Source organism: Mustela lutreola, chromosome 5 (genome assembly GCF_030435805.1).
Source record: "Mustela lutreola isolate mMusLut2 chromosome 5, mMusLut2.pri, whole genome shotgun sequence".
NCBI classification, from domain to species: domain Eukaryota; kingdom Metazoa; phylum Chordata; class Mammalia; order Carnivora; family Mustelidae; genus Mustela; species Mustela lutreola.
This window is the reverse complement of record NC_081294.1, coordinates 95892879-95908283: the sequence shown is the minus strand read 5'-3', so window position 1 is coordinate 95908283 and position 15405 is coordinate 95892879. Positions and strand designations below refer to the sequence as shown.

The following is a 15405-nucleotide window of genomic DNA, read 5'->3' as shown; positions in this document are numbered from 1 at the left end:
CAGGTCACAGCAGGTAGGGAGGAACAACTTTGCTAGTTGCTTCAGACAAAAGGAACACCAAATAGGGTGGGAAGAAATATATTCTGTCCAAAGAGTTCAATTAGCTCAAAGGTGGGGGTACCACCACCATTGCTGGATCTCAGACATCCACAGGGGAAAGTACCAGATTATATGGGCAGGAAATTAAAATGACAGTACCAGCGGCAGCAGTGTCTGACCTGGCGCTAAGAGCCAGAATGGGTGATCTTTCATCCTCACGGTAATCCTGCTAGATGGTACTTCTCTAAGCTCCACTTTACAGATGAAGAAATGAGGCACAGAAAAGGAAGCATCCTGCCCACAGTCACACAGCCCAGATTTAAACTCAAGCAATCTGACTGTGAAGTTTGTGCTCTTAATTTCCACTCTTCGCCGAAGGCCCACTCATCCACTGCAAAAGACATACAGGCACATGGTACTCCAGAAGGAGGCTCAACTCAAAAACGTTTTCGTAAGCGAGGCCAGAGTCTTCTTTGATTCAGTCAGCGAGATTTTTCTGTACAAAGCCAAAGAGTAAATACTTTGGGCTTTGTGGGTCATACAGTTTGAGGATTCAACTCTGCCACTGTACTATGAAGGCAGCTACAGACAATGTGTATAAATGGCACTGCTGTGTTTCGATAAAACTTTATTTACAAGGTAAGAATATGATCTATGGGTTTCAATGCACCATCATCAACTCCAGTAGCACAGCATACTTAAGCAAGAATGGAGCCCTCCATCTGGGGGATGCTGTGGGCAAACATGGACAGTATACGTGTGTATTTGGAGGAGTTATTGGAAAAACTGAGGGAGAGAATGATTTGTTCAGCATTTTCTGATTTTTCTATTATAATGAAGTAGAATGAAACAGCTCAGAGTAAATATTCCATCAAGTCAACAATTTTCATTGCTGAAAATTATGGATACTATTCACAGTGTGCGTGTGCGTGTGGTGTTTATATTTATATTTTAATATTTAGCCCTATCTAGATAATACTGGGGCAGATTGGAACTCCATATTGGGATCTCTGTCTATTCAGAATATAAGGAAGAGGAGAAGCAGAAAAAAAAACTCTAAGTAGAAGAGTTGGGGAAAAAATAAACAGCAAGAAACAAATCTATATTATCTCCTTCATCTTGAAAGCCAATGGTTTTAATCCTCTTTCTTGGGCTAGGGTGCTGATCACCATGATGAGACAGCATGGTTCAACCCCAGACACTCATTTCTAGTAATTAATTAGTTCAAGTATTGATAAACCATTTCAAAGTCTATAAACAGTTAACGGGCTGGATCAAATATTTTTGGGAATATATATATGTATTTTTAAAAAAATCCAAACAAAAAAGTTCTACATCTCAAATCCTCTGTTTTAATTTAAAAATGCATATTTTTCAGGATACAAGAGTTCCATTATGCGCCCTCAGAGTTTTTCCTCCAGACCAATTTTATTTATTGAAATAAATTAAGAATAACTTTTGCCAGTGCCTGGGTGGCTCAGTTGGTTAAGTGACTGCCTTCGGCTCAGGTCACTATCCCGAAGTCCCAGGATCGAGTCCTGTAGTGGGCTCCTTGCATGATAGGGAGTCTGCTTCTCCCGCTGACCTCTCTCCTCTCATGCTTTCTCTCATTCTCTCTCTCTCTCAAAAAATAATAAAATCTTAAAAAAAAAAAAAAAAGAGTAACTTTTGTTTTGCAAAAAAAAAGACGAAAACAAGAAAAACAAAAATCAAAGACAAACAACCACCAGCCTTCCTAGTGCACATACTGCTTTCAGAAAAAAATCCAAAATATTATTATTATGATGTGTTGTAGTCATGTCCTACATCAACCGACAGATGTTTCTTATGCAAAACCCCCCCACACAAACAAAGACCTCTGAGTGCTCCACAAAGACATTATTTTTTGCATATTAGCACAATTAAAACATATGTGCTCTAACCTGTTCCCAGTCTCTCCAGGGGATTCTGCCTAAGAAGTAAGGTAATCAGATCCTGCGCATCAGGGGGCGGCGCCTCGTCCTTCTCTGGCCAGTTGATCTCATCTGGAAGGGAGATAGGTCATTTACAACTTTATTGTTCAAACAGCAGTCTGGGTCCCAATAGCCAGGAGGTTGCCTGGGAGTCTATTACAGAAACAGAATGTCAGGCTCCATCCCAGCCTGAATCAGAACCTGCATTTTAACAGGACTGTCAGTTGATTTCTGGGCCCAGTCAAGTTTTAGGAGCATTGTTTCATGAGACATGAACCAGCATAGCTTACAACAAGGCAGGGAGAAAATATTTCAATAATCAGTATCTTCCATTTATTTGCTTTTTTTATTCTTCAATTTTTTTTTCTTTTTGGCAGACTTGGCTCAAAACAAATTATTCCTTCTAGTTATTAAGAGGACTTAATATGGTAAACACCCTTAATACCTGTGTTTTAGATGGTCGCCCTTCCAGGCAATCAAGAGAGTATGATTTTTCTTTCTCACTATTCTCAAATGTGAATTTGACCCTGCCCTTAGAGCTCTTCAGCTTCCAGAAGCACAAATTAATTTTGCAAAAATAACTATTTCTAGAGACAAACGAAAGGCCAAAGTGTTAAGCTTGGAGACAAAAAAATCCAAAGTAATCATGGTAATAATGGAAGTATTTAAAGTCTGTCCATAAATATTAGAATATGTTCTACATTCCACAGGAGTTCGCCTGAAGATAAGGTGTGCGTGCTTGTGTGTATGGAAATGCAATAAAAACATGAGTTATTTCTGTGTGTGCCTGCCTCCAGCTTCCTCTGCTGCAGTTTAAATCTGATTTGGAAAATAAAACATGAATATGCATCTGAGCCGTAAGGCATGGAGAACAAAGCCAGCATTTGCTGCTTGTGTTAATTAAACAGTTGATTCCTCTTGCCATTCAGGCCTTGGTCTAGCAGAAAACAGCCTAGTTATAAATCCATAAACAGCTCAGATATTGTAGAAAAGGGTTATACACTGCAGGCAACCCACAAATCTACTTTGTTAAAGTTTACAAATATGCCTGGCTTGCAAAGTCAATGATAGAGAATAATGCCGTGATTAAGGGACTCCTCATACCACCACAAATTTTCCCTCTCTTTCCACTGATAGACCTTGTAGCACAGCCCAAAAGGTGGTTGAGTGGGTGATGCGGATGTTAGCGATAACTGGTAAACTTTGAGGAGGAGAGGCCTTTCTGATCTATGCTTCGGGAAAAATTATAAAAACAGCAGGTAGGGTAGTAATAGAACCTATTTAATTATCATTTAGTTTTGCCACAAGCCGCATAACAATAGTGAGGGTCAGTGTGCAGGTTAAGATCTAAAGGTTATTGAATTTTAAATGAAAGATGAACAGCTGTTACAGAAATAACATTACACCATAACAACCACCAATGAAATCATTAACAATCTGTGGATTAAATTTGCTTCCTTCCCATTCTCATTATTTATTATTTGGTAGACATTTGTTTTAGGGTTTATTACATTTTTGTTAATTTCTTCATTGCGTCATTAGCCATTTTCCCCCATTTATGTAAATGCTACCCACATTAACCTTTTCTTCCCTGGTGCAACTTTCCTATTATAGAAAGGAAGACTGGACGGCAATGAAATAATTTACAAATCCCATATGAATTTCTTTTGCAGAAAAGCACACATAAAAACTGGTCACACTGCTAGTACATTTCCAAATTCCATGTTAATGAAACTTCCTCAGATCAATTTTCAACACAGATTGATCCCCTGAGATTTGTGAAAGTCAGTTATGTGCTATGATGAGTGAGTTCTTTTAATGTGTTGGCTAAACTGTTTGATAAAGGTTAACATTTTAGTAGTTAAAATGGCAATACTCCACAGAATTGCATGCAATAGCTGTTTCCCAACAGCCGCTTGAAGAGAATGCTTGATGATATTTACCACTGATGACTTGTCCAAATAGCTCTTCTGGAGTATCCCCGAAGAATGGCACACATCCAACCAGAAATTCATAGAGGATAATCCCCATGGCCCACCAGTCCACTGGCTTCCCATAGCCCTGCCTCAGAATCACTTCTGGTGCAATGTATTCAGGTGTGCCACAGACCTAAAAGATGATTGCAATATTAGAATAATTGGAATATTAGACATGAATTAAAATGAGTAAGATGGATACACACCAATTATTTTGCCCAGAGCGCACCTGCTCAATCACAGAGATCCAATTGGACAAAGAACTTAGGAACAGCAATTAAAAGTCAGTATCCGTAACACCAAAGGCAATGAAATATTTAAACAGCAAAAAGGGGAAATTTAAAAAGCTGGGGCAATGTTAAACTATGTGTAATGAGTAATTTTGAATGGAAGGTTTGATGCTATTTGATGGTTTCACTTATTTCACAGTATTAAAAACATTTTTAATCCTCAAAGTTAATATAATGATACATGTTTAATCAGTCACCACCACAGATAATTTTAGTATTTATATGACCAAAATAGAGTCACATCCTGGTTACTTCAGAAAAGCATGTCGGTTGAGATGTGTTTACCTTAAGTAACTTTACAATGAACAGATTGTGGGCACATGGTAATGAGGCATGCTTAAAGGGAAATGGGCCATGGCTCGGATTTTAGCACCCGTGATTGTACAATGCATCATGAGTTTCATGAGTACTCTGCTGAGACTCCTGAATTCCTTACAAAAACAGTTTTCCATTTGTCTCTCTCACATTCTCACTTGTGTGCAATTACATCGTTCGTCTTGCTAATAGACCATAATGCTGGGGGAGGAATGTGGAGGAACGGACAGTTCAAAGAGGCCCAGGGAGAAAAATGGAAGCAATTTGCACTTTATTAAACGTAAGGCTCATACAGACATCTAAACGCCCAGTCCTAATGCAGACCTGGCTTACACAAGTTGATTCGGAATGTCAGTGGCAATATCGTACTTTTTCTTTCTCTCTCTCCAGCTGAGCTGCAGCCAAGCCTACCTGTTTGTCCAGGAACTCTCGAGCGTCCTTCTCGATATGGCCCTCATAAAGATTGGTGGTCATGCTCATTAGTCCCACCTTGGACAATCCAAAATCTGTCAACTTTATGTGCCCCATGGAGGTGACCAGCAAACTATGAAGCAAAAGGACACATACGGTAACACTTACTTTGAAGTTCTTTTCTTTCTGTTTAGATTTTCTCCTTTTCTTGGCAATTTGTAAGACTATTTACTGTAGAGGTATCAATCTTATTTATTTAGAAAGAGGGGAAAGGCAGAGGGGCAGAGAGAGAGGATCTTAAGCGTGGAGCCCACCACGGGGCTTGACCTCATGATCCTGAGATCATGACCTGACTGGAAATCAAAAGTTGGGACACTTAACCGACTGAGCCACCCAGGTTCCGGAGGTATCAGTCTCAATATAAAATCCAGCCTGGGGGGTGCCTGGGTGGCTCAGTGGGTGAAAGCCTCTGCCTTCAGCTTAGGTCATGATCCCAGGGACCTGGATCAAGCCCCACATCAGGATCTCTGCTCAGCGGGGAGCCTGCTTCCTCCTCTCTCTCTCTCTGCCTGCCTCTCTGCCCATATGTGATCACTGTCAAATAAACAAAATTAAAAAACAAAAACAAAAACAAAAACAAAAAACCAGCCTGGGAAGAGATGGGGTCCCATTAACACATTACATATGTGTATCTGGCTCATGAGCGTGATTCACAAGGGAGGGCCAGACACCTGGCCTGGCTAATCTTTGTTGGAGCAGCCACATACAGTATCATTTACAGGTTTAAACTTAGAAAAATATAAGCATGGGACTCTGATATCTTTCTATTTTCAGAATAATAAAATAGAGAAGTGTTCTCAATAATCCCATGCCATACATCAGAAACTAAGATAAGCAACCATCTGTGATTTAAGTGACACATAAGATAAAGAACTTGGACAGAAAAATGAACTACTGTTCAAGATTTCAACTTGTGGATCAATTATAAATTTCTGCTCATTAAGCACAAAATGCAGATTTCTTATATAATGCAAAGAATTCACATGTGACACTTTTATTAATTTAATCTTTAAAGTTTTCATTTTCAAAGGAAAAATTAGAATTTTAATTAATTAAAACGTTAAAGGAAGAGAGGATGTGAAAAGAGAAAAAACAGCTACAGAAAGGAAATAGTTCATATTCTAACAGTTGTTTTTGTTAGGTAATGCTGTGAATGAATTTTTTCATGTTTTTCTGTACTTCAAAATTCTCTGGAATGAGCATGAATTAATTGTAAATCATAAAATTTTCAGCACGCTTAGAATCTTTACATATTAACATGTAATGCTTTTAGAGGTATATGAAATTAGTAGAGAAAGCTTAAAACATTTAATAAATGGTGTCAAGATGAATAACTTAGTCATTAGGGGGAAAAAAGTCTATCTGTATCTCAAATCAGACATTAAAATGAATGTCATGAAGATTAAAAATTAAATTCAGTATTAAATGTGAGACAGAATATAATACCAAGTATATCACTGTGGCGTAGGGAAGGAATAGGAATAGGAAGGAATAGGGATAATACCAAATGCAGAAACTATCCAGAAAAAAACTTGTAGCACATTTCTAGAAGCTATCCAAAACTGAACATGACAAAAAACTTAAAAAATTTTAACTAATCCTGGCTTTGTATCATCTTTTTCTTTTGTTTCTTACAAGCTATTATTATAAGCACCAAAGTCTTTAAATTATTATATAAATATTATCATATAAACTGCTAAAATAACTCACTTGGGAACATTATAGGAGAACTTCAAAACGTGCAAAGCAACATTAAAGAAAACATCTTTAGAGACAGTAAACAACTCTTTGTATAGTGTGGAAAAAGAGATGTGTTTCCTTGGTGTACATACTTGTCTGGTTTCAAATCCCTGTGCACAATTCCATAATTATGTAGATATTCCAAGGCCAAGACCGTCTCAGCAAAGTACATCCTGGCCATATCAACAGGGAGAGGTCCCATGTTCTTCATTAATGTAGCACAGTCACCTCCTATAAAACCCAAGCACAAGATTTAGCAGGTGGAGTTATCAGCTAGGATGGAAGAAGACCATCAGTTCAGATTAGAGACCTTCAAAGCAGAATGCCCTCTATCCCCAGACACAGCATTTCAAATTCCTAAGTGGAGACCATGCACAGAGTAATCACATCTCTAATTAAGATGTGGTGTGGGGTGTGGGGGAAAAAAAAAAGTGTTTTTTTGTTTTTGCTTTTTTTTCTAAGCAAGAGAGCGGACTTGCTCTGAAGTGGAACTGACATTTGAAGAACAAAATACACCAGCATAAAGCTTGGGTTCTGGAATCAGTGTACTGAGTTCAAATCCTACCCTTGACTCTTAAGGCAGGTAGATCTTAGTCAAACTAGACCGGGCTCTTTCCTGTAATATTAGGATATAAGACTGTCATCCCTTTTCAGATTATTGTGAGGACTAAATGAGGTAATCTATGTAAAGAATTTAGGATATTGCTAGTATTTATTAAATATGTGACAAATGTCAGCTATGGTAAACACAACCAAGGTTAATAAAGCCCGGTGCTGGCATGGGGGAAAAAAAAAAAACTGGGTGGAAATCAGGTAAGCTATGATTTTGTCTTGTGTCCACAAGGAAAGTATCTAGTAAGTTTCCCCCCTTCTCGGGTTTCAGTTCACTCATCTGCAAAATGAAAAGGTTGAACTAGATGATATTTAATGTTTCTTTGAGTTTTATAGTTTTGGGGTTCTGCTCCTATAAGTTTTAGAGCTTAAATGAGATGCTCTAAATTAGATGCTCTGCAGACGGTTTTGGCCCTTCCTGATATATTCTTTTTATTAACCTAGTTTATGTCAATAAGTCATGGCCAAAAATGCAGAAATTGAATGTAAAATGGAAGGAAATAAGAATATTTAAAAGGTAAGCCATAAACGTTAAAAAAAAAAAAAAAGGTAAATTTTCTTGACTTTTATGTTCTTTTCCCCTAACTCATTTTTAATTTCACACCATAGACGAAAAAAGGATGTATTTTTAATTCATTCTTTAAGAAGATCAATTGTAATGAATGATTTTATGCTATGTGATAAAAGTAAGTAGGAAAAAAATCCCATCACCTACATTCTAACTTTAATGACCAATTGAGAAGAGGTAGTTAGGATTAAAAGCTATTAAAAAAGAAAAACAACCTTCTTCCAAATAGCACTAATTTTCCCTTTGTTATAGTAGAGCAGGCACTCTACAAGCAATTATCAGAAGATGATGACTGGGAATACAGCCATCTCATTGCCTGGCTTCAATTCCTGGGCGGCTACAACCATTCCACAGCCCAACAGGGAAGGCCTCCACCGCACAAAGGAGCCAGTGATTTCTGGGTACAGGTGTCATGTTCTCTGTGTCAGACACTGACTTACCTTCCACGTATTCCATGACCATGCATAGGTGGCGCCTTGTTTCAAAGGAGCAGTACATGCTGACGACAAAGGGGTTCTCTGCGAAAGTCAGGATATCCCGTTCCACGAAGGCCTGCTGGATCTGGTTTCGGAGGATGAGGTTCTGTTTGTTAATCTTCTTCATAGCAAACCTCTGCCGGGATTCCTTATGCCGCACAAAGTAGACTGCCCTGAAAAGGAGCACAAGAGTTGGGGTTCACGGGAAGTGATGATGCTTCTGGATACAGTAAACCATGTGATGGCCAGCTTCTCTTTTCTTCGTTTGTTCTTTCTTTTTTTTTTTTTTTTTTGCATTCACATGGCCACTGGAATTCAGCTCATACATACTATCCTAGCAGTTACAAACATCCCACTCCAGGCCAAAATCTTATGGCACCATTTATTTATTTCTTATTCTTTCGCTAAATGTCACTGGTCACACATAAGGCTTCAAATTCATCTTCACTGCAAGGACAGAAATGGACAGTCTCCAGAATGAGCTATTTTCCAAGAGCTAACCGATATTTTCAGTTCTTCCACAAACAAAGCAAAATTCAATATGTAAGTCAGAGTGGGAAAAGAATTTTAAAAAGGACATATACAACCATGAGCTATATCCTTTCAAGCATTAGATAGATGTTAGGCATTTTTTCCTAGACTGACTAAAGCGGTAATTTTCTACACGGTACCCTTGGGATCTGCAAAAAGGACCAAAGCTTCTTAGGGTAGGTGGCTTCCAACTTGAGGGTGATTTACTCCCCATGGAATCCCAGATAAATGAGAAGTATGTAATAGGTCACGTGAGGCTGTCTTGCAATGGAGAGCAGTGTATTTCCTCACTACACACATCAGTATCATTTACACCTATGGCTGTTTCAAAAGAAAATGCATTTCCCAACATAAAAGGAAGCCAATAATACACTCGTCCATCCGACCCATGGTCAAGGTGACAGCCAACTTCACTGTAAAATGAGGAGGCTGCACTCACGCACCTACTCTAGAGAACCAATTCTGGCTGGGCAAAGACAATGGACTCTTTGATGCTTGATATGGAAGAAACCAGTCAAGAGGAGGAGGAGGCTTAAAACCTCACCTGGCAATGATGAGCAACAAGGAAAGTATCTTCAACTGGCTCATTTTCTCCTAAGTTACTCCTCACTAGTCATTATTGTGGAACAGATGTGAGCTCTCAGGTTAGGAAATGTTCAAATAAATAATAATTTACCTAAACAGCTATCACTCGCAGTAAAGGATGTCCAACGTCTGCATCCTAAAACAAGGAGTTACCTGATCTGAGATGCATAATAGTAAGTAAAATCCACTTACATAAATCTGAAGTATATTCAATCTCATTTTAACTGATATTCACATGTTCCTCCCAACTGTTCAACTAGAAATTCATTTTTCTTTCAACTCTGTATGTTTGCCTTTTCACTGTATCCGTCTTTCTCCTTCACTTGCAAAATCATTTTTTTGGGGTCTCTGTTTAAACCTTACCTTTTTGATTTTGCTTTACTTCTCCCCCCCACCCCAATATTTCTTTGGTCTTCTCTTCTTTCCTTCACTGTATAAAAAAAATCTCTTTTACCCACACTTTATATAACCAACTCAAGGAAGAATCTAGCGCTGTTATTTCCACTGTACCACAAACTGACGGGGGAGCTGGCCAGCTGGGTGGCCAACACTTTCCACACAGGCTAGCAGTCTTCTTCAGGATGTCAAACGCTGGGGCTCTCACCAGCTGGGTTTATTCCTACACCCGTTTTTCTGGTGAGGCTTGATATCAGGATTAATTAATTTAAACAGATATTTAAACCGATGAAACAGGAGTGTGAAGAAGAAAAACTTTGTTGTTTATTTTTTTAAAAAATGGAATGCTTTGGAAAGTACTGATAGATATGGTAAATATGAGCTACTAAATAAAAATCCTATTGATTTAGTATGGGTGAGAAGGTTTTCAAAAGTGGGAAAAATAATACAGTCTAGATTCCTACACGTAGATTGCTTCAAGTTCCTGCTTCATATTTAAAGTAGCGAAAAGTAGAAAACAAAAACAATGTATTAGAAAGATGGTTTATATAGGCTGTCCTAAAAAGGCCTTATATCAGAGGACTACTGAAATTATACACACACACACACACACGCACACACACGTGTGTGTGTGTGTGTGTGATTATCATTTCTTTTTTGAAGAGAGAGTACGCGAGTGGTGGGTGGGGGGGTGGAGAGGGAGAGAGAGAAGCCCAAGCAGGCTCCATGCCCAGCACAGAGCAGGACATGGGGTTGGATCTCACAACCAACCTATAGATTGTCACCTGAGCCAAAATCAAGAGTCGGATGCTTAACTGACTGAGCCACCCAGGCACCTCTGAATTTATATATATTTAGATTACACTGAAATGTTTAATTTCAGGATGCATCTGAAATTAAAAGTATGTTTAAAGTATACATCATTTTTTTTTTAATGATTTCCGACTCTGACCAATTTAATTAACCAACCGACTACTACTTCTTTCTGGATCAAAGGCTTTGACACTATTTTTCCTTTTCAAATACTGACTGAATAAAATCAAGATCCCCCCAAAACCTTGAGCTTCTCCTAATCAGATGTTGGAAAGTGGACAGACAGATACAAAGGGAGCACAGAAAATAACCTGACTTACTCAGAAACAGAAGACAAACACTGGGGAACAAATATTGTTATGAAGACGAATTTCTGAAACAGGGAATTTACATTTTAAAATGAAATTTAGAATTTGAAATGTTGAAAAAAACAGTATCTTTACGTAAGTGCTTGCCTACGACCGAGAGTCAACTGGAATACAGCTCACGTTCTCTCTTTGGATATTTCACACCGAGTAGATGTTGCACTGAGGACCCTCCAGACATGATACTAGGAACCTCACTTGTAGACTGTCAGAGGGCTGCCATGGGATTTTCAATCAACTATCAGTGTTTCTTACATGGAAAACTGCTCAGCCGTATGTCTGAGGACAACAGGAAGGGGGGAAGGAAGAACAGCCTTCCGCCATTTAATGAAAGAACAAAGGAGAAAGAGGCTTCGGGCCCAGTTTGACTGGCATCCGGACTAGGTTTCCCAGGGGCACTCTGTGAATGGGGAAGGACCCACACCTTTACTCTCAGACTTGCAATTTATAGAACCTCATGACTTTTTGCTTTGCCTTAGTAGGATGTGCTTAACATCATCAGTCAATGCCTAGGGAAATTTACCTACATCCACAGAAATTAATCCTATAGGTAGCTTGAGACATCACTGCCCGGGGACGCTCATATCTTGATCAAGTTGCAAAAGTCAACTACACTTCTTAATTAGAATCTGCTGTAGCTACTTATCTCTTTGTTTTATGTTCTTGTTTTTACAGTTCTTTACTGCCTTAGGAATAGTCTTTTTAATGCTGAAATCCGGTTGTTGAGCAGTAATTGTCCTCTCTCATGTACACCCTCCTTCCTCTCCTGAAAGCTGATGTTCCAAATTGACTTAATTCAGCAGAGAATTCAGGGTGAGAGAGATTGAAACAGAGAGACAGACAGAAGCTGGCTGACGGACAAGACATCTAACACTGCTAAGCACAGCTATACACCATCCAAGGTTATAAAACTGGACTGAACTGACTCAGCCCCTCATTTCTCTGCAGTCTGGCCTGAAAGAAAGGCTGCTTTCTTTCAAAAGGCTGCTTCGGTCTCTTTTTTCCTACACTGATCTGCCTGGTAAATAGTAGAACCAAAGGGCGGGGGATGATGCATGGAGCCGGGTACCTGTCCTCTCTCAGTCAAGCTTTTTTTCACCCCAGGCAGAAGTGAGGAGTGGGAGGGTAGAGAGAGATGGAATCAAAAGCTGATGGGATCTAGAACAGAATGAATCAGTCCTCTCTGGAGTGTGAGTATCTCATGTGTATAAAATAATGCATAAACCCGAAAGCCCAGGACATGAATCCGTGCGAGCAAATCTGTACATGCGAACAAGAGTGAACGTATTAGAGGAAAGGCTGTAGGGAGAGAGCTGTAGCCACCAACCTATGCACATGCATCTGTCGCATAAATGACCCCATCTTTTGAGGCATCAGAGAGAACGATGTACAGCAAAGCTAGAAACAAAAAGCAAAGTGGGACAGAAATGTTGTGCCTTTGAAATTTAATTTTTTTTAATTAAGTCAGTTTTACTCTTTCACTCTGAAAACATCCAAAGCTGTCCTTTAAAAGTCCAGGTGGAATCAAGAAAAGACGGCTCCAAGTTGCAACAGCAGTACCTGGAGAAGGGAGGAACACTGCTTGGAATCAGCACACCTGTGACCAGCCGTGCCTCTGAGCCCCTCTTTCCCCACATCTAGGCGGAAATAACATCAACAGCACTTGGGGCTCTTGCGAGAAGAAAATATATATAAACCAGTGCTCAGTGTCCAAAACATGTTCAGCGGAGGAGACTGGATGATATCAAATTAGCAGACTGGGTTTACAACATGAACTGTCACTAAGTATGATGTTGAGAAAACCCTGATGTGTTATTTAGCTCCTTCTAATGACAGGGTTAGTTTCCAGCACAGGCGATTTTCACCACATCGCAGAATCAAGGTCACTCGAAGCCACCAAGGTGAGTGGCGGACTTTAACACAAATGCCAAGGAAACATCCAACAGCCTCAGTTCACCCGCCCAGAGAAGCATCCCCGTGTTTAGCCAGGTTCCGGAAGCCTGCCATCAGCATCCTGACTGGGTAGACCAATGGGTTTAGCGCCATTCAAATTTTAAATTAAAAAGAATTAAAACGAAGGGGAAATCTGTCAGAAATGTAGTGGGAGATTAAATCTAAGGAGAGCAAAAGAGGGAAAGAAGTTTTGGCTGCTGGGCAGAAGTTCCCGCAGGCAGCTTGTCAGCCCATTAATGACTTGGCCTGCATCCGGGCTGTTTACCGATTCACAGCTTGTTTAACTTCTTGTATATTCTCAACCAGTCCCCGAAGTGTGATATACCTCATCTACGAGACAGCGCTTTAATTGCACTACAAATGAGTTTACTCAACCAATTAGAACTCCAAATACTGCTAAGATATATGCCCAAATTTGATAAAAGTGGTGCTTCACAGATCATCTTATTCTAGAATTCCACTGCCAATAAAATCTATCAGTGCTCCAGCCCAGAGACCCATTAAATCAAAGACCCATTTTTCTCCCTAATGAAGGAAGAAATCCTCGGAGGATCTCAAGAACCAACAGGAACTACAACCAAGTAAGAAACAAACAAAACTCACAAACGACTATATGCTAAATCAATTTTCTTAGGGGATAAAGTTTCCGTGAGGCCCCTGAATGAAAGACAATGTTATGAAAATAGGACATCAGAAAACATTTACAAGCCACATCAAGAAATATACCATTTGACATAATCCTGGAAATAAATCAGTGAAGCACAGAAAGGACTCACAACTATTTAAGTTCTTCACGAAGTTAATGGTGTGGAAAATATTAGAGAAAAAAAGTCATAAGGAGAAACATCCCTTGTGGCATAACAAAAATCACTTTATCTCATCTGCTCATCTGTGTGATAAATGGCAATAAATGTCTATGGGATTGTTTATTGCCCTCCATATACAGATGGAATTGAGATTAATACTTAATTAAACTAGAGCTCTTGGGCTGTCTAAAACGGATCAGGACACAGGATGTGTATTAATTACCCTTCCTAACTGTTTCTTAGAAACTCAGCAGGATCCCATCACCACTGAACCTTCCTACGCCCTGAGAGGAAAACCCTGTGTCTCTAAATAAGAAGCAAGAAGGGGGCATCGCTAATGTGACCAGATAAGAACACGGACTTCAGCTGAAAAGCAAAACAAAATGCTGGTATAATATAAAGACTGAGGGAAATATACTGCTTTAAATTTTCAAGCAGTCTTCTCATTTAAGTACTTCTCTCACCAGACTGACTGGCGGTCAGAGAGGAAGTACTAGCTAACTCTTAAGTAGTGATGCTATCTATATATGAAATTACATGTTTTCAGAGATATAGATTATTTATATATCCAGATAGAAATGTATGTATGCATATATACGACCAGGAATCAGGTATTTCTGCACCCAAAGGGCACAGTAAAGGAAGCGGAAACAGGTATATATAAAAATGTACATTTACTTTATAAAGTCTCCTTCTTCATACCTCTAAAATAACTCCAGGTCACTTGATAGGCTTTCTTGATGGAGTATCTAAATGAAAAACGATTTGGGCTGCATATTATACCCACCAGCGGAGGAGCAGTGAACTGAAAACTCAAGTCCCTAATGATGTCTATTTGGCCTAGGATAAATGCGAAGAATGTATTACTCAGGTGTGTTAAAATACAATAGAGAGCTTTCTTGAATTACTCACCCATAGGCTCCATTGCTAATCAATTTAATCGTTTCAAAATCACTTTCCCGAGGTTTCCTTTGAAGTTTCAGGGAAGCATTCGAACTCTTGGAAACAAAATAAGGAAGTTAGGAGAGTTGAGAACTCAAGAAAATGGTTTTAATAGTACCACAAATAACATTTGCATTCTATGCTCTGGTGTGGAATCTGTTGAAGGGCAGTATCCGAGCCAAAGGAAGCACACAGCTTTCAAGTTGAGTTCTGCAGGGCGGTGCTGAGAGATTGCCTCTCATGACGGAGCCTCAGTCTAGTTTAAGTGAACCTCCATTTCTGGGAGATGATGGCACCAAGCTTTTGAAAATTTCTAATTTGGAGGTGCCAGGGTGGTTCAGTTGGTTAAGCCTCTGCCTTCAGCTAATGTCATGATCTCAGGATCCTGGGACTGAGTCCCAAATTGGGCTCCCTGCTGCTCAGTTGGTGCAGCATTTCTGTCCCTGATCAGAGGATGTCTGTCCTTCCTGTGGCAACCGTTCTTATTTGGAAAAGGCAGTCAGCAACAACGAGGCAATGTGTGCCTCTCCTGACTTCCACATCATTAGTCTTACCATGGTTTAGATAATCTATTC

General features: G+C 39.4%; 1 protein-coding gene across 13 annotated transcripts in view; it reads right to left on the bottom strand.

Moving 5' to 3' along the window:
• Positions 1–15405, bottom strand: part of MAST4 (microtubule associated serine/threonine kinase family member 4) — a 551227-nt gene that overhangs the window by 32158 nt on the left and 503664 nt on the right. For all 13 annotated transcript variants that reach the window (XR_009353981.1, XM_059175136.1, XM_059175141.1 and 10 more), the window contains 6 exons: positions 14801–14886; positions 8404–8612; positions 6876–7014; positions 4984–5116; positions 3935–4100; positions 1962–2063 (listed from right to left, as the gene is read on the bottom strand). Coding sequence is in view for 12 of the 13 variants with exons in the window: in XM_059175136.1 (XP_059031119.1) it covers positions 1962–2063; positions 3935–4100; positions 4984–5116; positions 6876–7014; positions 8404–8612; positions 14801–14886 (835 nt within the window). In the remaining variant the exon portion in view is untranslated. The remainder of the gene's footprint in view (positions 1–1961; positions 2064–3934; positions 4101–4983; positions 5117–6875; positions 7015–8403; positions 8613–14800; positions 14887–15405) is intronic.